The sequence below is a fragment of the Camelus bactrianus genome, chromosome 17 (assembly GCF_048773025.1).
Source record: "Camelus bactrianus isolate YW-2024 breed Bactrian camel chromosome 17, ASM4877302v1, whole genome shotgun sequence".
NCBI classification, from domain to species: domain Eukaryota; kingdom Metazoa; phylum Chordata; class Mammalia; order Artiodactyla; family Camelidae; genus Camelus; species Camelus bactrianus.
In genome coordinates, this window is record NC_133555.1 from 2,368,612 (window position 1) to 2,391,293 (window position 22,682).

Here is a 22,682-nt window from a genome sequence, read left to right on the forward strand (position 1 = left end):
TGGCTTTTACTTTTTAAACTCCTGTCATCACAAATGAGCAGCATCCAGGAGGCCCCAGAATGCCCACACTCACCCAAGTATCCAGGCTCAACTACGTAGACGGTGCTGTTCGGTAACCGGGAAGCGCCCTGCATGCGGATACCTGGGGTCTTTATTAAGGGCAAGTAAACCGGCTGGTTCCCACGGCCTGGTTATCATCATCATCGCTGAGACATCACAGGGACAGAAGAGGGGGTCAAACACCCCGAACACCCCTGCCCGCGGCCACACAGAGCACAGGCCTTTTCCAGAACCAGTGACCACCCAGCGCTTCCTCCACGCCAAAAGGGCGACGTCTGCAAGGATCCTGGAGACCACTCAGGGCACACGAACAAGCCTGGGACAGCACAACCCACAGCCAGTGTGGAGACAGCCTTGGCCAGGCCCTGGGACGAGATCAGAGGGGGTCCTGGAGGCGGGGAGTGGGGCACAGCCTTGGCCAGGCCCTGGGACGAGACCAGAGGGGGTCCTGGAGGCGGGGAGTGGGTCTCAGGCTCGTCCAGGCCCTGGGACGAGACCAGAGGGGGTCCTGGAGGCGGGGAGTGGGTCTCAGGCTCGTCCAGGCCCTGGGACGAGACCAGAGGGGGTCCTGGAGGCAGGGAGTGGGGCACAGGCTGGGCCGGGCCCTGAGACGAGACCACACTGGGTCCTGGAGGTGGGGAGTGGGGCTCAGGCTCGGCCGGGCCCTGGGATGAGACCACAGTGGGTCCTGGAGGTGGGGAGTGGGGCTCAGGCTCGGCCGGGCCCTGGGATGAGACCAGAGGGGGTCCTGGAGGCGGGGAGTGGGGCTCAGGCTCGGCCGGGCCCTGGGACGAGACCAGAGGGGGTCCTGGAGGCGGGGAGTGGGTCTCATGCTCGTCCAGGCCCTGGGATGAGACCAGAGGGGGTCCTGGAGGCAGGGAGTGGGGCACAGGCTGGGCCGGGCCCTGGGACGAGACCACAGTGGGTCCTGGAGGTGGGGAGTGGGGCTCAGGCTCGGCCGGGCCCTGGGATGAGACCACAGTGGGTCCTGGAGGTGGGGAGTGGGGCTCAGGCTCGGCCGGGCCCTGGGATGAGACCAGAGGGGGTCCTGGAGGCGGGGAGTGGGGCTCAGGCTCGGCCGGGCCCTGGGACGAGACCAGAGGGGGTCCTGGAGGCGGGGAGTGGGTCTCATGCTCGTCCAGGCCCTGGGATGAGACCAGAGGGGGTCCTGGAGGCGGGGAGTGGGTCTCATGCTCGTCCAGGCCCTGGGATGAGACCAGAGGGGGTCCTGGAGGCAGGGAGTGGGGCACAGGCTGGGCCGGGCCCTGGGACGAGACCACAGTGGGTCCTGGAGGTGGGGAGTGGGGCTCAGGCTGGGCCGGGCCCTGGGACGAGACCACAGTGGGTCCTGGAGGTGGGGAGTAGGGCTCTGCTCCGCCACCAGCTCCCACCTCAGAGCCTCTCCGGTGAGTCACCCGCAGAGGTGAGCGTCTCCGCTCAGCCGTGGGGCTATTTTTGTTCTCTCTGATTTTCAGACCTTGAGGGAAAACAGGGCTATTTTTAGCCCAGCCGAGCTCTCCGGGAGAAAAGTGACTTGATTTCCAAACAGCAGATCTCCTGTGCAGGACACGCACCTGCAAGCGTGCCGGCCTGAGTAAAGGATATTCCTGTGGCCAAGGACCAGGCTGCTCTGTCCCAGCTGGACCGCAGTGACCGTCGACGTGTCCGGGGCCAAGACCGCCACGGGCCGGCCCGGGTCTCCCTCGGGGCCCCAGATGCTGCTCTGCAGCTGCAGCTCGTACTGGTCAGAAGGCATGGAGAGCTCTGCTCCCAGACGCGGGGAAGATCAGGGCGGGGAGAGAGTGGGGTGGGAGATGTTAAACGCCAGGATGTCACCTCCCCCTCAACCAGTCCCTGACCCTGCTGTCAGGGCGGCTGCTTGGGTTTTTTTTTTTTTTTTTTTTTGCTTATTTTTCAACACTTTAAATGTTAATATTATTCTCCATGTGTGTGGACAGAGCTGACATTCTCCATGAATTTTTGGAGGCAATCCTTTTTTTGTGGATGCTGTGAGCAGCTTTTTTTTTTTTTTTAATTAAGCACAGCCTCTGACTCAACCTGCCAGCTGCTTGCAGAATACCAACATGACATCTTTTTCTGTTCATCAAGGAAGTGAGTGAGCTCTGCTTCTGCACTGAGGGGTGCAGATGGGGCTCCCTGGACCCGTGCATCCTCCAGGGCCCCCCAAAAGGTGCTTTCCATCGTGTCCCACGGGGTTTTGGGAGCTGGGCCCATAATTTGCAGATAATTTCCTGTTGCTATCTTGACCACCCTTCGTGTTTCCCCGCCCTGTCGCACTGTGGAGAACTTGCCCAGCCCGGGCCAGGATGGGAAACCACGTTGCTGGGCAAGAACGACTTCCGCAACCCGCTGCCTCTGCATCCACCTTCTGCGTCCTGTGCGGTCGAGCCCGCCAGCACTTCTAACTTGGACGGCTACTGACAGAGCAATCAAGACAGGGCTGTGGCAGGACTGTGCAACGTGATTCATGGGCACATCACCCTTTCATCCCACACAGTCCTCGAGACAGGCGCTACCGATGCCCCCATCCTAGAGATGGGGGGACCGTGGGAATCAAGGCCAGAGCAAGACCATCGCAGAGCTGGGACTCAGACAAGAGAGCAGGGTGGCTCTGACATGCCGGCACCCCAGTCCGTGGGATATCCTATCAAATAACCCGCTTACTGTGCCTGTGGGCATAGCCACAATCCAGCCCTCTGTCACCAGAGAGGGACAGGATTCAGGCACCACGGACAGGACAGCTTCTCTGCTCACCACTGGGTCCCTGGCAGGGCCTGCCATGGGAGGCGCCCAGGACAAGGATCCTGGAGGAGTCTCAGCTGGAGCAGCCCTCAGAGCTCCCAGGATTCGGAAAGGGAGGCGACGTGCCTATTTCCTGTCCTGGGGTATCTGCTGTGTGTTCCCATAAGTCCCCTAGAATTCTCCCTGGGGCAGAGGGTGCTCAAAGGGTGGTCCCTGGGCCATCAGCATCACTTGGGAAACTGCAAGTAACCGGCCCCATCCCAGATGTGCTGAGCCAAGCTCTGGGGGCGCCCCGCACCGCGTGCCTGCATGGGCCCCCAGGGGCTCTGACCACACAAGCGCTGAGAAGCCTTCAGTGCCCCGGCCCACCTCCTTGCCTCTAGCAGGGAAGCAGGCAGGCGGGGCTGAGATTCCTTCAGACCAAGCACCCAGAGACCGGAAGACGGCAGCAGTGCATGGAGGACACGGGTCGTGACAAAAGTAACAAGACAATGCCACCGCTCGACAAAGCAGCATTCCTTGGCGGTGCTTTACAAAGCACGAGGTTACTCCCTTGTTTAATGGCCCTTTCGGGAAATAAATACACTGACTCTTGAAAGGACCTCTCACATCGCAGATGCAAGCACATTCGCAAAGCCTGGAGACGATGAGCATAAGGGGCTTGTCTCACGGACTCTGTAAACCCTCCTGAAACAGAGCAGGGTCCCGGGGGGTCTTCCCAGGACGGAGCCCTCCTCCCAGCACATCCTCCGCCTGCCTCTCGTCTGGAAAAGAACTTCGGTCAAAGAGCAGGTTTAATCAGAGACATAAGAAAATACAGAAACAGAGGGAAATAGTCAAGCAAGAGAAAATAATAACAGTGTAGTCATTAAACAAAGTCACGGAGGGAGGGGAGTGGCAGCGTGCGTGCTTGGCATGCCGAGGTCCTGGGCTCAATCCCCAGTGCCTCCATTAAAAAGAAAAATAAAGGGCAAGGACCTTGAGTTCCTCCTCAAGGGCTGCAGATAATATTTTGAGCCCTAACTTTGAGCTGGTTTGCAGATACCAAAACCCCACCAGGTGGAAGAAGTCAACCGCACGCTGACCAGACTGCAGCCAGGACAGAAGCTGCCACAGCTCCCAGAACTGGCCTCGAAGAAATGGGAACAAACCGACCCTGGAACTGAAGGTTAACTGTACTTAAAACCATCACCGTGACGCTGATCAGAGCCCCGTGTGGCTGACTGCCAGGATGACTGTGGGAGCAGACTGTGCTGCCCTGTGCAAGGCCCCTCCCTCCACCTGTGCCCCCCTGACCCCTCCTGTAAAAGTTCTTGCTCCCTGATTGTCAATGGGGGGGGGGGAATTGGCCTTTGGACAGGAGTCTGCCCTCCCTCCGCCACACCGGCCCCCAGAACAAAGCAGACTTTCCTTTCCAGCACCACGAGCCTCTCTCTGCACTGGTGTTTGAGCGGCGGGCAGGAGGAGCTCACCCCTTGTAAGAGGCGCTGGGTGCAGAAGGCTTCGCAGGTGCTAAGGTCACCGTCTGCCCACAAACAGAGGAAGGCTGCTCCCGGGGCTCCAGCCTGCAGAGGGCACAGGGCGCCCCCTGGTGCTTCCGCAGGCCAGGAGGCCGCATTCTTCAACAGGCTCCATCTCCGACCCTCCGAACCCCGGCTGACCTCCAGATGTGCTTCTGACGGCCAGAACCCCCAGCCCCAGCCCATGCCGGCCCCAGCAGGCACCAGGTCCAGGCAGCCACAGCTCAAGGCTGCGCTGGGTCCTAGGTTCTTCCACACCTGAGTCTTTGACACAGGAATCCCAGCCCGACACCCACCTACACAGCTGGTTTTCCAAACCTCAGCACAATTTATCTCAGGAATTTCCACCTTTCCCAAATCTCAAGTTCTTTTCAGACACCGATTCCCTCGACCGGCATGTCTTTCCCACATCTTGTTCTGTCTAATAACTTGGTTACTGAGCCAGTCAGGTCTACAACCCCAGCATCAGCAGACTGAGGACTGAGGGAGGCCTGTGCCCGCGGAAACACGGCCCCGCCAGCATCACACACACCCCGCCTCCAGCCAACCTCCTCTCCTCTGCCACCTGCTCCGCTCGCAGGGAGTCTGCTGGAGCCTCGCTGGACCAACTGTTTTCCTCCCACACTGGGCTCTGAGTACCGGGGACCCGAGCAGCCCTTTGACACTGAGGCCCCCAGCAGTGAGGGCACAGAGCAGGCGCCCCACAAATGGGCTTGCGAAAAAGAAGCCGCCCCTTAGAGGAAGGAAGGTAGACGTCGGGAATGACAATGTGGGAGGAGCAATGCTATCAACAGCAGCCGAGACATGGAAGTGCCCGAAGTGTCCATCCACAGGTGACTGGGTGAAGAAGCCGTGGTACATTTATACAGTGGAATACTACTCAGCCATGAAAAAGAATAAAGTAATGCTATTTGCAGCAACATTCATGGACCCGGAGATTGTCATACTAAGTGAAGTAAGACAGAGAAAGAAAAATACTGTATTATAACACTCATATGTGGAATCTAAAAAAATGACACAAATGAACTTATTTACAAAACAGACTCATAGACATAGAAAACAAAACTTGTGGTTACCAGGGGGTAAAGTTGGGGGTGGAGGGATAAATTGGGAGTTCGAGATTTGTAGGTATTAACTACTATATACAAAATAAACAACAAGGTCCTCTTGTATAGCAGTGGGAACTATATACAATCTTGTAACAGCCTGTAATGAAAAAGAATATGAAAAGGAATACACGCACACACACACACACACACACACACAACTGAATCGCTATGCTGCACACCAGAAACTAACACAACATTGTAAACTGACTGTACTTCAATTAAAAAAAAAGAACATACACACACATGGGGGAAGAAAATAGCAAAGCAAAGAAGAAAAATTACATGTTTAAGGAAGAAAGGCTGACAGAAAACACGAAGAACTAACTTGGGGTAACTGCCCTCTGACCCGTGACTCTCGAGCCTCGGGCAGGGTGCCGTGAAAGGCAGGCTCGCTGCAATTCATTTCCCCTATACCGACACCATTCCCCTGACTTTCCCATCTAGCAGCCTATTAAAAATGACAGTGACGTGACTTATATTTCAATTAGAAAAAACCACAGCAATCCATCTAAAAACATGGACAGTGGCTTTCCACCCGAGTGTCCTGTTCGTGGCGGGTGGACCCTTGCTGCCTCCCGTCTCTGGTTCTCACAAAGCATCCGTCTGGAATCCACTCCAGCCCGCATGGCATCCGGCACCGGCAATCACACAGGAGTGTTTATTTTTGGAATTTTCCATCTCATTACCCCACAGATGCAACGGAGGCAGCTTAACCGTCTCCTGTCTGAGGGGATCTTCCGTGAGCTCCAATTCTTTGACGTCTGCCGTAGGGCAGTGACCAAACCCGAAAGCTCTCCGGGTCCCTTGGGATGCGCTGTTCCTCTGGGCCATGAGACCGAACTAATTTGGGGTGGGCTCTTAAGCCCTCTCCATTAAATCCCCCCAAAACCCCTGGTCTGGGCACACCGCCCCGCCTCAGCCCCCCACCCGCTCCCCCGGTTCCCGCAAAGGGACCACCCGCCCTGTCCCCGGGAGAAGGGAAAGCTGCTCTTCCTTCCTGCAGTGTCAGGGACACCCGATCCTTCAGGGGTGATGAAGGCCAAGGACCTGACAGTTTTGTGACTGTCAGGTGTTCTATGCCTCGGTTTCCTCATCTGTAAAACAGGATGTTAATGAAATACACCTCACAGAGCTGCTGGGTTCCGTGAGAAGTCCGACACTCGGAAAACGCCCGTCCTGGCAGGGCGTCCCCACACCGTCCCCACCAGGTGGGAGGCGCTTCGTGACAGTGCTCAGGTGTCACACTGCGTTTCCAAAGGGCCCCACCTGGCGCCCTCTGGCCTTCCAGCTTGTCCCCGCTGCGTTCCTCCTGAGGACACTGGGTCAGTGTCCTGAGAAGTCCACCTCCGAGCCGTCTGCCCTCTAAGAGTCTCCAGAAGCCACGCCCAGGTCCACCCCTGTGCTTTTAGAACCTGCTTCCCTGAAGTCAGGGGTACACGCAGGCTCTGGCCAGGACCCCAGCCTGGCTTCGTACACATCCCACCTGTGTGCTGTCCCCGCCCAGCACACGGGGACACCCGGGAAACCCCGTCTGCTGCCCTTCAGCAGGGCACTGGTGCGGGAGAGAACTGGGCCCCGAGTCAGGAGGGGCCTGTCCATGGCTCCGTGTCCTCCCCAGGGCTGTGGCCCCTGCCACATGGTAATGACCGACCAGACCCGCTGCCTCCAGACTTTCAGACCCATCTATGGAGCAAGCCCAAGACGCGAGGACGCTGAAGCGCCCACCGCGCCCTAACCGGTACCCGCGCCACAGGCGGAGCAGCCCCCACCCGGGGAGGCGCCTGCCCAACGCCGTCCAAGCCCTCGGGCCTTAGTGCAACCTTCTCTACCCAGTGTCCTGAGACCCCTGACGCCCTGAGCTCTGACCCTGAAACGTGCGTAAACTAAACAGAACGATGATGATGACAGTAATTCTTGGGAGGGCTGGGGCTGCATTAGCAACACTCACCATCGAAAACACATCACACCCACAGCACTTTAGGAAGAACACCAGTATGGTGCACTCGAGAGTTTCCAGAGCAAGTCCACACCCCCTGACTCATTCCGCCCTCGGTGCAGGCAGGAAGGCTCCGACAGAGACACTGAGCCCCAGGGGGGAGGCGGGCAGTGTCTTGCCAAGGCTGCCCAGCGGTCACGGGCAGACCAGGGGCAAATCCCAGTCCAACATGAAGCTCACGGCTTCTGACATTCTTAAAACAAAGAGATATAAACCCAAAAGGTTTGAAATCAAGGTCTGGGAGAGACGTGCGCACATCCAAGCTCACAGCTGCACCACGTACAACAGCCAAGAGGCAGACACCCAAGCGTCCACCAACAGACGAATGGACAAAATGTGGTCTCTGCCGACAACGGAATGTTACTCAGCCTTCAAAAGGAAGGACATTCTGAACCATGCAACAACACGGGGGAACCTTGAGGACGTTCTGCTCGTGAAATGAGCCAGACATAAAAGGACAGACACGGTACGATCCCACTTACACGAGGTCCTGAGAGGAGTCAGAGTCACAGCAATGGAAAGTAGGCGTTGGGGGCCGGGCCGGGGGCGGGCTGGGGAGCTCGTGCTTACTGGGCACAGGGTTTCAGTTTGGGAAGATGAGAATGTTCTGGAGATGGATGGTGGCGATGGTTGCACAAAAATGTAAATGTAATCAACGTCACTAAAACTAACACTTAAAAACAGTTAAAATGGCAAATTTTGTTACACCTATTTCACCATAATGAAAGGGGGGGGGCCTCTGCCCTGAGCACAGAGCTGAGCCAGGACCCACCTGTGATCTTCCCTTGCCTGATCTTCTGCACCTTGTAGCAGATGGATGTCCCCACCAGGAGGTAGACGTCGTAAGCTGGGTTCAGAAGGATGTTCTCCAAAATCAGCAGCCTGACCTCTGCGGGGCGTACGTTCTTAGCACAAGGAAGAGGGTGGAAAAGGTGAGGTGAGTCGGCAGTGGGGGTCGGTGGAGGCCAGAGAAAGAATCTTGAGGGCTTTTTGGTCCATTCTCATGAGCACAGGGAAGTCAGAGACAAAAAAACAAGGCAACATCCTTGGACCCCAAGCCCCAGCGAACCCTTGGGGTATAACCAGCGAGAGCCCAGAGGTCGTTGCCAAAGCAGACCCAGCACATCACTGTGTATCATGGAGGTTGTAGCTCAGTTTACAACTGAAGGAGGCAGAAAGACAAGTAAGGAGCCAGGAGCAATCCAGACTGACACAGGGGCCGCGCGGGGCTGCAGGGCTCCATCTACAAAACCCCAAAGGCAGCAAAGTGGGGGAACCGCAGGCAAACCCAAAAAGGGGGAGGGGTGTGCGTCCCCGCCAAGCGCTCGGTCCCTGCCCCGGGCCCCTCCCAGCCCCCACCTCTCAGCCCCCCGACCACCTCAGCCGGAAGCATCACGAGAGACGCTGCACCAGAGGCAGACCCCGTATCAAGTCCAGTGCACCCCCAGGAAGCCAGGCTCCATGGGGCTGCACCTCCCACTGCCCTGGAGTGTGTGGCGACCCTGCAAGCTGCAGAGAGCTGCAGGCAGAGCAAAGCATTCTCGTCCACAGACACGCAAGCACCCGTCCTCTGGCGGAGGTGCCGCCGCTTGCTGTCCTGTGGACGCTGGCCCGTTCTGCATCTGCGCGTGAGTTCGTTGGATTTCCTTTCACACCGGCTCTAACATCTTACGTGTTTCCTCACCTTACAGCACGCTACGGTTCCCGTCCCCGATGGGGACGTAGGAGGGCGCCGGGCCCACCTCCTCCCACGGACACACGGTAGCTAAAGCTACGTGTGGGACAATTTCCTCCAAAAAACCCTAAAAACTGGTGGGGTGACCCTTCTAACCCGACAAACAAGAGAGCAACCACCATGAGGTGAGCAGGACACCGAGACCCAGTCTCACCCCCGCGTGGAGACCACAGTCACAGGGAGCCCCAACCCGGATCTGCTCCCCGGGGAGCGAAAGGCTCACACCCCAGACCAGGCACCCCGACCAGGCCCTGGGAGACCAGCCCCCAGAGCCTCTGGCTGTGAAGACCACCAGGGCGCGCACCCACCAGGGCCGTGGGGCTGTGGGGACTGAGGACGGGCTCTGCGGGGCCCAGCGCAGACGCGCAGCCCTTGAGAAGTGCCCAGACGGCCCGTGAGTCTCGTCTCCCCGCGGACTTGCTCCAGCCAGGGGGCCCCTTCCCGCCCTCCCTCTGCCGTGCTCCAGAGCTTCACACACGCCAGCTGCTCCCACCCTGACATCTCCAGCTGGTCTTTGCAGCTGTCCACCCAGGAGACACCCCTCATCACCTTGCACTGGGGACCCCTCGGGGCGGGGGGCTTGTGCGCCTGTAACTGGAGACACAGTTCCCAGCAGGAACCCCCTTCCCCTCCAGGCACTGCACGGACAGCAGACCGACACACACCCGGCCTTTCTGAGGAAGAGGCTTGCCTGCCTGCGCAGAGGGGCAGGTGTGCAGGGGGCTCTCGGGTTCCTGCGTGGGTGAGTGCAACTGTCACCCTCCCCGCCCACCCAGGCTCACCTGCCTCTCACAGAAGGCGCGTGTGGCCCTCTTGGTGCCCTGACTTTGGCAGCTGCCGCCAGAGGACACGTCTACATGCCTCGCTCTGGTGCCCAGCAGGGCCTAGGCTCACGGGCCCCGCAGGACCAGCACCGACGAGGACAGAATTCTTAACCAGCTCCCGCCCCCGGGCACAGACCCAAGCTCCACCGCTCTGGAAAGGAGCCATTAGCGAGTTATCACGGCTGCACCAGAGGGGTGGCCCCGTTAAACACACGTCCAGGGCTGACCTACACCCTCCCAGACCCGAGGGCAGCACTCCTCCCCGCGCCCCAGAGCACGGCATCTCTCGGAGTGGGGTTCTCACACGTGTCTAGGACCAGGGTGTACACCCGGTGCCTGCAGTCCTGCAGCAGCTGCCCCGGGAGTCCCCCTGGTGGCCGGGGGCTTCTGTTGCTGTAATGTGCCTGTAACAGTCAGAGGCAGGGCTTGGCAGGGCTTGGCAGGCCACCGCCCCCACGCGCTGCACGCACAACAGACTGGCACACAGCAGACCAACGTGCAAAAGGCACCCCTGCTAGAAAGAGGCTTTGGCCTGGGGGGCACACTTCAGGGCTGTCCACAGGTGGGGCCGCAGAGGGGCTCTCAGGGGACAGAGGCCCAGGGTGCTGCCCCGGCATCCTCCCTCTGCCTCGTTCCAGCTCACTGGCATCTCCCAGAAAGGAGCCTGGACACCTGTCTGGAGGCCTAGTCTGGGGACTGCCTCCCACAGGACACCTCCAGGTCTCCTGGCTCCGGGGCCAGCAGGGCCTGTGCTCCCAGTCCTGCAGGACTGGACACACGTGCCTCCTTTAAAAGCTGCTGTCTGAGGGTCTGACCTCTAACCAGCCTGGGTCTGCGTGCTGACTGAGGTCCTCCCCTTTGAGACACCGGAAGGCAAATACCATATAATCTCACCTACGCCTGGAATCGAAAAAGCAAAACAAAACCAAAGAACCTGAGCTCACAGACACAGAGAACAGATAAGTGGTGGCCCAACGTGGGGGTGGAGGGTGGGCAAAATGGGTGGGGAGGGCCAAAAGCTGCAAATTTCCAGTTACAGGGTAGGTAAGCCCTGGGGGTGTAAGGCACAGCATGGTGATTGCAGTGAACAACACTGGTGCATATTTGAAAGCTGCTAAGGGAATAAATCTTAAACCTTCTCATCACAAGAAAAAAAAAAATCGTAACTGTGTGGAGTGATGACTGTTAACCAGACGTGTTGTGACCTTTTCACAGGATTTACACACATTGAAACGTGACGCTGTAGACCTGGAACTCGTGCAGTGCTGGACATAAGTTATACCTCAACACAAAGAATCCAGTCAGCTAAACAGTATCTTTGACGTGTTAGAAAGGAAACAACAACCACACAGGGCACCACCCTGGGCCAGGGAGCCTCCCTGCCGGACAGGCAGGACAAGGCCGCCCCTGCAGCTCAGAGGGGCTGGGCGGGCCCAGAACACACAGAGACAAACTCTCTGTGATCCCAGCCACGCGGCGGGACTCCCCCGGAGACGGCTGCCCCAGGCTGACCCTCCAGGACCCCCAGACTGCGGCCAGACCACTGAAGAGGGTGGCTCTGCAGAGAACTCCACCTGTCCATCACCCTGGAAAGTAATCAGCAGACACTGTGCCGCAAACTCCCATCTCTCCGCCCCCGCCCGCCCCCAGGGCTCCAGGAACCAGGCAAACGGGAGGAAGACCCCAGGTCTGCAGCTCCAAGGGAGGCCGGGCCAGGGTAGACCTGTGCTCACAAAAACCAGGCAGGAACCGGGCCTTGGCCACCTCACTCCTCACTGTCCTCTCCTGCCACCCGACTCACCCTCCCTGCAAAATGGGGCGTTGATGGAGAAGCAGCTGCGGTGAAGCCTGGGCATGACCCGAGCCCTCCACATATGGGGCCACCCAGCAACCAGTGTCAGGACTCAAACTGGGGCCCGGGTGAGACAGCCAGGCCTCTGGGAGCCCAAACACTCAGATGTGTGCCCACACCAGGCCCAGGGCAAGCGCTGGAAACAAGCTAGTCGACACCGGTCCCACTGCTCCCAGCCTCCCCGGACACTGCGGGCGGAGAAGGCACCTGCGTCTGCGAGACGGCACCCTGGCACCAGGCCACCTCTCCTTGGACCGTGGCTCTCGCCAGACAGACGGACAGAGGTACACATCACCGCCTGAAGCTCCCACTGCACGAACAGGGAAACGCTCACGGTGGGGCATCTCACTGCCCTGGCAGAAGCCCAGAGTCCATGCAGATCCCACCCCAGAGCCCAGGGTGCCCCGCCCCCCACCCACCTTGTACACGGCCTCCTGGATCCGCGCCTTCAGCTTGGAGCTCCCCGTCTTCATCCCGGACACCAGGATGGTGTCCCCCTGCTTGGCCGCCTTCTCCATCTCTGAGATGTAGGAGGGGGGTATGTAGGTAGACTCCAGGAAAGTCAGGATGCTGGAAAGGGAGCATGCGGTCAGCCTGCCGTGCGGAACCCAGGAACCCGCACCCTGCACCTCCTCACGGCAGCAGACACCAAAGCAATGATGTGGCCCTAGTCAGAGCTGCTTCGAGACGTGTCCCTGCAGCTCCTGGCATCAGAGCTGCCAGCGTCCCTGCGAAACGTGCAGATTCTCAGTCCCAGGCCCAGCCCTCGGTCTGCACGAAGCCTGGGGATCTGCATTTTGTAAAAATCCAATTGTGATCATGATGAAATGCAGGCACTGAAACGGGAGGACCACCCACTTAATCGAGAGGCTTCAGGCTCACAGGTGTGAGAGGCGGGGGTCACGGAAGCCGGGAAGCAAGCCCACAGCCCCCCGGGCTCCCTGCTGGTCCCAGCCCCGCCCCTTGGCCAGCTCTGTCGTCTGGGAAACTATTCAACGCCTTCCCTCTCCAGTGTCAGGAAGGGGGGTCACGTCACACCCCACCTCCCTGGGGCTCGGCTGTAGGGGGGAGCCCCAGGTCGGGTGGGGTGGGCCTCCCGGAGCACAGGCTGGTAAGCAGGGCCGGCCTGAGGGGCTCTGGACACAGGCTCTCCCCGGCAGCCGGCGATTTACGCACAAGCCCCCTTCTGCCCAGCGAGAGCAATCCGTCAGACGCGCTTTCATTCTCTCCAGGACCTGCTGGGCGCTGTGCTTCGTGGTGATTTATTTCCTTGCCCAGCTTCCCAGAGGGTCAGACGCTGAAGTTAATGAAAATCCAGGACTCTAGTTCCAACGCATCTTGGATTCCAGTCAGCATTCAGCTCGTGTACTGAGTGCTTGGAGGCTCAGGGGGCTGTCGTGGCGGGAAACAGGCCTGGCGGCGTGGGCAGCAGGGCAGGGGGCAGGCAGCCAGCATCCCCTGAACGTCTAGTGTGTGCCGGGCCCAGAGCGGGGCTCTCACCCGGCCAACATGCCTGCCACCCCGTCACCCTCAGGTGGGTACAACGCCTCCGCCCTCTGCTCAGCGGGTGACCATCCCTGACAATGGCTACGCAGAACATGACCAGGCCAGGGCCAGAATCCAGGCCTCTTTGACCTAAAGCCAGCAGTCCCTGCTCAGTGAGACACCAGAAATCCCAGCACTCATCCAGGAGACAAGCTGACAGTCCAGCCCCCAGAAGAGCTTGGACCCAGGAGGGCAAGCCGGCTTGCACAGCCCCGGGGCATGAGGGTGGAAATGGCTGTGAGCTGAGCCCGGACATCTCCTGGAGCCCCGGGCTGGACTCTTAAAGGAGCAAATACTTATCAATTGCAAGGGGGTAAGAAAGCGACTTCACGGGGGGCACCTGGCAGCCACCCCACCCAGTGATGATGGTGAACAGCACCAGCAAGGGACCAGCAGCAGCGTGACACGATGGAACGAGAAAGCAGGCGGTCCCTCTGCGGTATTCCCGCAAGGACGCAGCGCTGGGCCTGGCGGGAGGAGCGCCAGAGAAACCGCACTGGGGGAGGTTCTGTAAGATAAGCGGACTACAGCCCTCGCGAGTGTCCAGTCCCAAAGGTCAGAGAAGGACCAGGCGCCTGTTCCAGGCTGACAGAGCCCGAGAGACAGGGCAACGCACAGCAGGGGACGCTGGGCTGGGTGTTTTGCTACAAACGACACAATTGGGATAAAATGGCAAACTGCAACGAGCCCCGAGGACGACAGGCCTCAGTGTTAATCTCCTGACCCTAAAGACCGTGTGGTGGCTACGCAGGAAGTGCCCTCAGAGGCAGTCAGCGCACACCGAGACAGCCGGGCTCACGGGCAGTGGGCGGGCCGCCTGCTCGCCGACAGTTCGGGGATCCACTTTTCGCACTGCTCTCGCAACTGCTCTGTGGGCTGAAAAGTGCTGCAAATTTTAAACCTCACGTCTTCCCCCCCACAGAGGGAGCATGCTCTTCAAAGTGTTCACTTGGTGCGGCGCGAGGCAACGCGGCCTGGCAGGGGACGTAAGCCTACCCCTCGGGTCTGCCCCGCACTGGCCAACAGAGCTTTCTGCTGACGAAGGCACACGTCTGCGCTGCCCGGCATGTGGTAACCCTGGCCACAGGCCGTGCATCGGGATCTGAACCTCTCATTCTCCCGCGGTGACGCTGAACAGCCAGGAGGGGCTGGCGGTGGTCACCGATCACTGGCACAGGGAGGACGCCTGCAGACCCGAGAGCAAGTTCTAGCTCCGCAGCTCCGCGCCTTACCGACCCGAGGCAGGTGGGCGGGGTACGGAAGCCCACGCGGCTGCTGGGAGGATTGGTAGAGAGTCAAGACAGGTAATGAGTCCACCTCGCAAGGAGTACACCTGCGCCCCCAGGCCGGGGAAGACGGGCTCCTGCACCGGGAGGGCTGTCCCTGCTGGAAGGTCCTCTCAGCCAGAGCTGTGTTCCCTGGGTCACCGCATGCTGGGGCCACATGCCCCTTCGCCTGCACCCCACCACCTCTCAGTACCTAGACAAGTCTCCTCTTCGGCCTCCTCGACCGTTCCCCGCGGCACACAGCCCGGGCGGGCGGCAGCAGGGGCGAGGGGCCTGCATGGCTGTGTAAGCCGGACGCTTTTCCCTAATCGGTCTTGGGGATGTTGGCCGGGACCCGGGAATCGTCACGGGGACGTCGTGATGATGACGGAAGCCCGCAGCCCACACGCGCCAGGCGACAGCCCTCCCCGCTGCCAGCAAAGGCAGGCACCTCTTACCGCAGCGCGTTGTGTGAGTCCGAGTACCCGTCAGCCTCCGGGTCCTTCACGATCGTCCAGTCAAACACCAGCCCGGCCAGGGTGCTGAACGTGTTTCCTGGAGGAGCAGATGGGGGAGGCACCCGAGTTAACTCCCCGGGACCAGAGGAGGGGGCGGTAACACACGCAGCCCGCAGGGGCTCACCTCCCTCTAAGCAGGGGAGGAACGAGGCCTAGAGGGTCTGGGTCCCCTGACTGCCACGCGTCACCTGACCGTGACAGGTCACCTGACCGTGAGGGGCTGAGCGCCCAGAGCCCAGGCCTGCCCCAGGTGAACGCCATGTCCTTCCCACCACACCTCCTAACCGCGCGTACATCACCCCCAGTCGGCATGGACTCCACAGTTTATGCGGTGGCTCCCAAGACCAAGTCATTCATCCCGCCCCCACGCCCCTGTGCTGGGAAAGAAACTGAGGAATGAAGTGCAGAACCCCACCGTCTGGCTTCACGTGCCCAGCTCATCTCCTCCCCGAGACGCGGAGAGCCTGGTCCCAGGGTGGAGGGGTGGGACCTCGTACCACTGGCCTCAGCTCCGAGGTCCTGGGACCAGATTTCAGAACCACTGGGGCCCAGCAGGTAACCGGGCCATGATTCTTGCAGGAACAGGACTGAGGGTGGGTCTAAACACTCCGTAAACACCTTCGCAGCTGCCGATTGGGAAATGACCAGAAATTCAGTGCAGAAGCCAGGGTCCCCTCCTGCCAGCCGCTGACGGACACACTGCAGCCCAGCTGGAGCGGGCTCTGCGGAACCCGAGTCAGGCCCCTCTCCTGCCTCCCCGCTGATCCGCACGCGGAGCCTCTCGGAGACCACACACAGGACGTGCTAGAAGCTAGGTGAGGGTGGGGAGAGGCTCACTCTGGCCAAAATGCAGACATTCCCTGTGTGGCCAGCCCTCCACCACACTCTGCCCCAACATACCCTGGAGCGCGTGCACCCAGCCAGACCACCAAGGGGGATGGAAGGTGGCCATGGTCACAGGGCAAGGATAGGGAGGAGAGGCCAGGCCGGGCCCGGGACACGAGGGGTCAGGCACAAGTGGCCAAGGACCCTCCAGGAGGCAGAGGGGTGGCAGGGAAGCGGGACCTCAGATCACTGCGGCTCCGAGGCCCAGCGCCTGCTCCACGGGCCCATCAGACCTGCTCACCAAACGCAAGTCCCAAGGTGAACCTATTAAACTTCAAGACGCAGCAGTGGAGCGTTAGAGCCAGCCCGGGGCCCTCTGGGGCCCGGGGCCCGGCGTGAGGCTGGCCCTGACTTCTGGTGACGAAATAAAACCACAGGAGCCGGTAGAGCTCCTTACGGTGACTTCCCAGAGTGGATGGTGTGTGAGGCACATGATTACAAACACAGCAGGCTCCAAGACCTGCCTGTCTGGCGGGGCTGCAGGCCTGGGCGAGGGGCAGGGGCGGGCCAGCCATCCTCCGCCTGAGGGTTGCCTTGTCCGTTCCCAAAGCAGCTACTGGACCTGCTGCGTGCCAAGCGTTCATGCGAACGAGGGAAGTCCAGTCCCCCGAGGGCGTGCCTCCGTCCTGTCCCAGGAGGGCAACAGAAAAACATTGAGCAATTCAACATACTGAACGCTGGGCCCAAAGTCCAGCGCCCAAAAAGGAAAGAACTGATTCCAACTCTGTCTGAGTGCTAAGCTTGCTGGCGGAGAGAGAAAGGTGCCCCGTGTGTGTGACTGTGTGCGTGTATCTGTGTGTACCTGTGTGCACATGGAGGGAGGTTTAACTTCTTCAAAGGATTAATTTTTTTCTTTAAAGGAATGAATTTTGAAGAAATACGTGGGGCAGAGAGGTATGGAACAGAAAATAAATACAAATGTCAGCTGCTTTGCTAACACGTATCAGTGTATGTGTGTATCCGTGTGTACACATGTGTGCCCGTGTGTGTATGTGTGTGTGTTCCCTCTGTGCCCCAGGCCCTCACTTGGACGTGAAACGAGTCAGGATGTGTGAGGGGCTCAGAGAGTGCCTGGCACCAGCATTGCCTCGAACTTTGGTCTTCCTTTCCCGAGAACAGCCCATGACCCCCAGGTCCTGCACATGAGCCCCCGTCACCTCACTGCACAGACCCCTCCTCGGCGCTCTCTGCTTTAAGACCAGGCGCAAAGCCCACTCTGACCCGAGGCCCTTTCACACCCTGGATCCCGGGCCTGTCCAGGATGAGAGAGCGTTCCCCACCTGGCAGACCCCAAGCCCCTCGAGGCTCAGTCAAACACCTCGGCTTCTAGGAGCCTGCCCTGACCTCCAACCTCCACACCCCGCCTCCGAGCTCCCTGGGGTCGCTCCTCCCACCTGTGGTCCCTCCACACTTCGCACCCAACATGATTACAAACAGCAGCTGCTGGGATGCATGTGGGACCTGAACTACACATGCACCCCCACCGGGCCTGAGATTCTGGGGGCACAGGCCCAGGGCTCCCCACGGCAGCACCCCAGGACCCGGCAGAACCCGGGACCCGGCAGAACCCGGGACTCGGTAGAACCCAGGCGGCAGCACGTGCTCCGTCAGCACCTGGCCTGCTGAGCACCCACGCGCACCCGAGCCCGGCGGGGCTGAGCCCTCCACACACCCTCTCCAGGCCCTTACGACTGGGTAAGCAACAGTGTCTCAGGGTCACAGATCAGAGGGCACCCCAGAGAAGCCAGGCGGCTGACCGAAAGAACAAGCACAGAGAGGGAGGAGGGCTCTGACAGACGCTCCACAGCGCTGATTCTGCCCCCAGGGACACGTGGCAGCGACTGGACGCATTTTTGGTTGTCACGACTGGGGGTGCCACCCATCTCGTGAGTAGAGGCCAGGGATGCTTCTAAACATCCTGCACCGTCCTGGACAGCCTCCCTCCATGACGAGTGATCCGGCCCCAAATGCCAATACTACCTGGGCCGAGAAAGCCCAACCTAGAAAAATCTTTTTAAGAAGCAGGGGCAGGGGAGCCAGAGCGGTCAGGGAAGGCTTTAGACAACGTGAGACTCGGCTTGGACTTGAAGTTTTGCAAGATCCTTCATCTGAAAGACATGTTTGGCCTGACCTACTTTCTTCAACAAGAGTCTTAACCTACAAACTTCCATTCATTCCTTTACCAAGAGGTCAGGCTACAGCCAGGACAGCCTTCCAAGGAGGGTCCCAGCCTGGAACGAGCTGATGCTCTATTAAGAAGTGAAGGGTGGACTAGAGTTTCTTTCTTTTAAAATGAACATTAACAACAAAAAGTGAAAGACGGTGCGTGGGGCCAGCAGCAGAGACGCGCCCCCCCCCCAACACCCACCTCCACTCTGCGGTCTGGACCAGGAAGCCACCCAGCCTCCAGTGCCTCTGCTTTCCAGCACGGCGACCCCTGGAGCCCCTCCCAGCCCCCATCACCGGCTTCCCAAAGACGTGCTCAACCCTGCTGGTCCCTGCACAGGTCTCACAGCCAAGGCCAGCGCACGTGAGAAGCAGGTGGGACCTCGATGCCACCAGGGGCCTGGCATCCCTCTGAGGTGGTCCCGCCCTCTCTTGTGTTCCCGTCCCGGCCGGAGCAGACCCCCCACGGGAGGTGAGCAGGCCGCCCACGAGGGGTGGCAGACACAGGGCCCGCCGGCCGCCAGCCTCACCTTCAGAGTCCAGGGCCTGGATCTTCAGCTCCAGTGGTGAGTCCTCCAGGTAGAGCTCGCGGGTGGTGGAGACGATCTGGATGCCGTGGATGAGGTCCACGATGGCGTCACAGCGCAGGACCTGGCCGGTGGCTGGAGGGGCGGGCGGGAGGCTCAGCGGGTGGTGCCCTGACAGCCACCCCACCTCCAGGGCCTCACACGTCAGGTGGCCTCAGGCTTCAGCAAAGACCGGGGCAACCAACAAAGCCACCCCCACAAGACGGGGCTGGAAGAACCAGTCAACCCTCAGGAGCCACGCCTGGTGGTCAGCTCAGCGTCCAGGATAGATGGCTTCAGGGGCACCAGTCACCCGTCCTGTACTTTTCCATCGTGAGCACCAGCGTTAAAGCTGCGTGCAAAACCCTCTTCCAAGAATTTCTAGTTTTGTCAGGGGTGTAAGCACTGAGCTCTGTGAGGAGGGCTCTGGTGTGGTGCGCTAGCGTCTGGAAGGACGCGGCCCTTCTGAACGCCAGCCCCCGCACAGAGATCAGGAAACTACACCCGGAGTCTGTGTGTTTGCACGTGCCTGTGTACACTGGTGTCTTTGCACCAGACTATCCCGAGCGTGTGCAGGTGCACGTGGAGTTTTTTTATTTGCTTCATCAATACGATTCGTCAGTGGCACTACCTGGAGAATTCTCAGGTGTAAACATAACAGCACGTGACACAAAATCATTCCAAGCATCTCCAGGTGCCATAAAAAAATAACTGTGTGCTCTTAACTCTGTGAGACAGCGACTCAGCCCCTGACCAAAAGCTTTAAAAACACCTGGATGCTGCGACCCAGTGAAGCTGGGAATCTATTCGTGGCAGGAAATAGCCTGAAAGAGCCCCAAATTGTTCTCTGCATAAAAATATTCATCTTCCTATGTGGCACCAAAACAAACATTTGACAGCAATGTAAACGTCCCACAGAAGGGACTGCTTACAGCACAGCCTCTCGTTAAGAACACAGTTCAGCCGTTAAAAATACAATTTCATAATAAAACGGGGAGTGTTGCCTATCATGTTAAGTGGGGGAAAACATGACAGAAAATGGTTTTTTAGCTTTTGACGATAATAACATGGTCAATTATATATGGGGGCGTGAAAGGCTGCACAACTTTCTTCATTCTGAACTGATGCCTGCTAAGAGGGGCTTGGGGGACAGACGGTAACTCAGATGTGAAAACTGCCCCTCGGGAGGGAAACAGCACAAGGTGCTGGCAGGAGGCACCAGGGGTGTGCGGCTTGCTTGGTGTCCCCCTCCTGTGGGCATCCTCCCACCCAACAAGGGAAAGCCCAGCCTGGGCTCCGCGGCATCCCCCGCCCCCCACCCCGTGGCCCCAGGGCTCAGTGGGGCGTCCCCCGTCCCCTGTCCCCACCTGGGGCCACATCGGGCCCCGGAAGCGCTTACTGATGTCCTCTGCGAAGATGATGCTGGTCAGGCGCGCGGGCTGGGACAGGCGGGCCTGCACCACCGCCTTCCGGGAGCACTGCTGCTCGCCCGGGCCCAGCGGCTCGATGCTGGCCACCTCCGGCCGGGTGGACGACCTGCGGCGAGAAGACGAGGATTCACTCTCTGAGACCGGAAGCCGGGGCTACAGCCCCGACCCTCAGGACAGAGCGGGCCGTCTCCCCCGGCTTCAGACCCAGAGGAGGAGGGCAGCTGTGCCGAGGCCCCTCCAACAGGAGCACGACCTCCGGAGCGCGTGGACCTCCCTGCATGACCCGCCGGGGGCCTCAAACAGCGTCCTGGACTCTGGGGGACGCCTCCGGGTCCAGCAGTCGCCCAACAAGGCGCGTCCGCAGAGCGGGAGGGAAGTGACTCTACCAGCAGGGGCACTGCTCGCGGCCCCGGAGAGGCCGGCCGGCCAAGTACCCGCCTCCTGCGGCCCCAGTGGGCTCCACGCAACGTGGGGCTCCCCGACGGGGCGGGAACTAGAGCCCCGGCCGGCGCGCTCGGGGCCAGCGTCACGGCAAGGCGGAAGGTGAACGCGCAGATGGGCCACGAAGTCCGTGAGACAGCTCCCCACGGAGTCCTGGGCTGGAGAACGCAGCAGACAGGAGGTTCCTCGTCTAGGACGCGGTGGTAACGGTGGAGGCAGCTGGGGGCACGGAAGCGCGCGGCGGGCAGGGACCCTGGTGTCACGGCACACGCTGCTCGCGGAGCTCCTCCGAGGGCGGCCCCCAGTGAACACTACCCAAAGACCCGGTGTTTCAGGCAGGGGCCTGGGGTCGGGAGCAGCCAGCAGCCCCAAGAACAGGGAGGCCAGTGCCATCTGAGGCCTGGGACTCAAGGAGATGGGGTGCAGAGGTCAGGAGATGGGGGTGTGAAGGTCAGGAGATGGGGCTGTGGAGGTCAGGGAGCACCAGAGGCCACAGTGAGGGGCTCAGTTTTCCTGAGGCCGATGACAAGCTGCTGGACCCTCCTGAGCAGGCAAACATTCTCATCGGATTCTCACCTCACAGAGCAGAGCGTGGTGCTGTCCCCAGTGGGTTCACGGTGGGAGGGACCCAGCGAAGGCACCCACCGTCCCTAGGGCTGCACTAGGCACGTGCCCGCCCGGCACGGAGTCCTTGCTGCCGCCCCCTCCCTGTGCTTTAACTCACATCAGTGTCTCGGTTATTCAGAAGGAAACTGGCCGTAACAACCTGGTGTTAAAAAACCAACGGTGTGAAACACACCCAAACAGACACCTCCATCCAAGTCGAGGTCGAGTGTTCCCGGGCCAGGGAGGCACAGCGGCCTCTCCGAGCACACCAAGGATGCTCGGTGACACTAACGCCGTGGGCACGCACCCAGAGACAGACCAAGGTCTCTACTCTGAGACCAGACCTCCCCTACGGTGGAGGAAAGAAATGTGAGCCCCAGGGAAGTGCACTGCGGCCCCTCCCAGGGAGACGTCCTCTGAGAAAAGGGCATTTTGGCGACTCAGGGAGACAACAAAGGGACAGGAACACGCAGCCAGTGAAGAGGGGACACGCGCCTTGCAGCAGGCCATCACCTGCAGCAGCTCTGTTGCTCCAAGATCATTTCAAGGGGCGTCAGACGTCCCCCAACATGTGCACGTGTGCACACACAAATCTGATGTGGAAACAGGAACAAAACAGGAAAGGCACACAGATCGGAGCAGACCAAGGAGACAAACACGGCATCGCTCCAGGGACAGAGAGGAACCCGGTGAGTACACCGGTGTCTTGGGTTAGCGAGGTCACGCACCGACGCTGATTTCCTCCTCTGCACAGTGTTCCTGGCCTGGAAGGATGCTCACTCCAGGGGAAGCTGGCGGAAGGGGAGACACGAGCTTTTGTATTATCTCAGCACCCTTCTAGAAATCTAAATTATTCCATATTTTTAAAAAGTTTTTAAATGCCAGGGGGATGGAGGGATAACCGGGCCCAGCACAAAAAGTTTTTAGGGTGGTGAAACTACTCTGACAAGTCACTTCACCTTTGTCTACACTCGCAGAATGAACGTCAGCCATGAACCATGTAACGTGAACGATGGACGCTGGGTGGTAACACTGTGTCCGTGGAGGTTCATCGACTGTAACAAATGCACCACCTGGTGGCAATGTTCGGGGGGTGCTGGAGGGGCTATATGTGGGGGCTGAAATTGCTGTAAATTCAGCTCAATTCTTTAATAAACCCAAAGCTGCTCTAAAAAATAAAGTCCATTTGAAAAAATAAGACAGTTCATCGATTGCAGCTCCTACCTTTGAGAAACAGTGTGGTGTGTCTTGTTCAACGGCCCCTGGGAGGCAGGGATCTGGGCTCCCAGTCTGGGCTGTAAATCCCGCCCCACTGCCCCGCCCCCCAGAACCTCAGGCTCCTCAGGAAGAAGACAGGGAGGACCAGCTCTCTCGGAGCTCCCTCGGGGCAGTGAGTTCATC

The 22,682-nt window shown here is 59.6% G+C and overlaps 1 protein-coding gene across 4 annotated transcripts in view; it reads right to left on the reverse strand.

Annotated features, from left to right (window-relative positions):
* The window catches only part of NUP210 (nucleoporin 210), an 89,183-nt gene that overhangs the window by 56,032 nt on the left and 10,469 nt on the right, over positions 1-22,682 (reverse strand). For 2 of the 4 annotated variants that reach the window (XM_074344244.1, XM_074344246.1), the window contains exons 2-8: positions 20,204-20,340; positions 18,769-18,900; positions 15,128-15,224; positions 12,279-12,429; positions 8,221-8,353; positions 1,666-1,824; positions 74-142 (exon numbers count right to left, since the gene is read on the reverse strand). In XM_074344244.1, the coding sequence (XP_074200345.1) occupies positions 74-142; positions 1,666-1,824; positions 8,221-8,353; positions 12,279-12,429; positions 15,128-15,224; positions 18,769-18,900; positions 20,204-20,340 (878 nt within the window). Of the gene's footprint in view, positions 1-73; positions 207-1,634; positions 1,825-8,220; positions 8,354-12,278; positions 12,430-15,127; positions 15,225-18,768; positions 18,901-20,203; positions 20,341-22,682 lie in introns of those variants that run through there. The other 2 variants (XM_074344245.1, XM_074344247.1) reach the window with 2 other exon arrangements.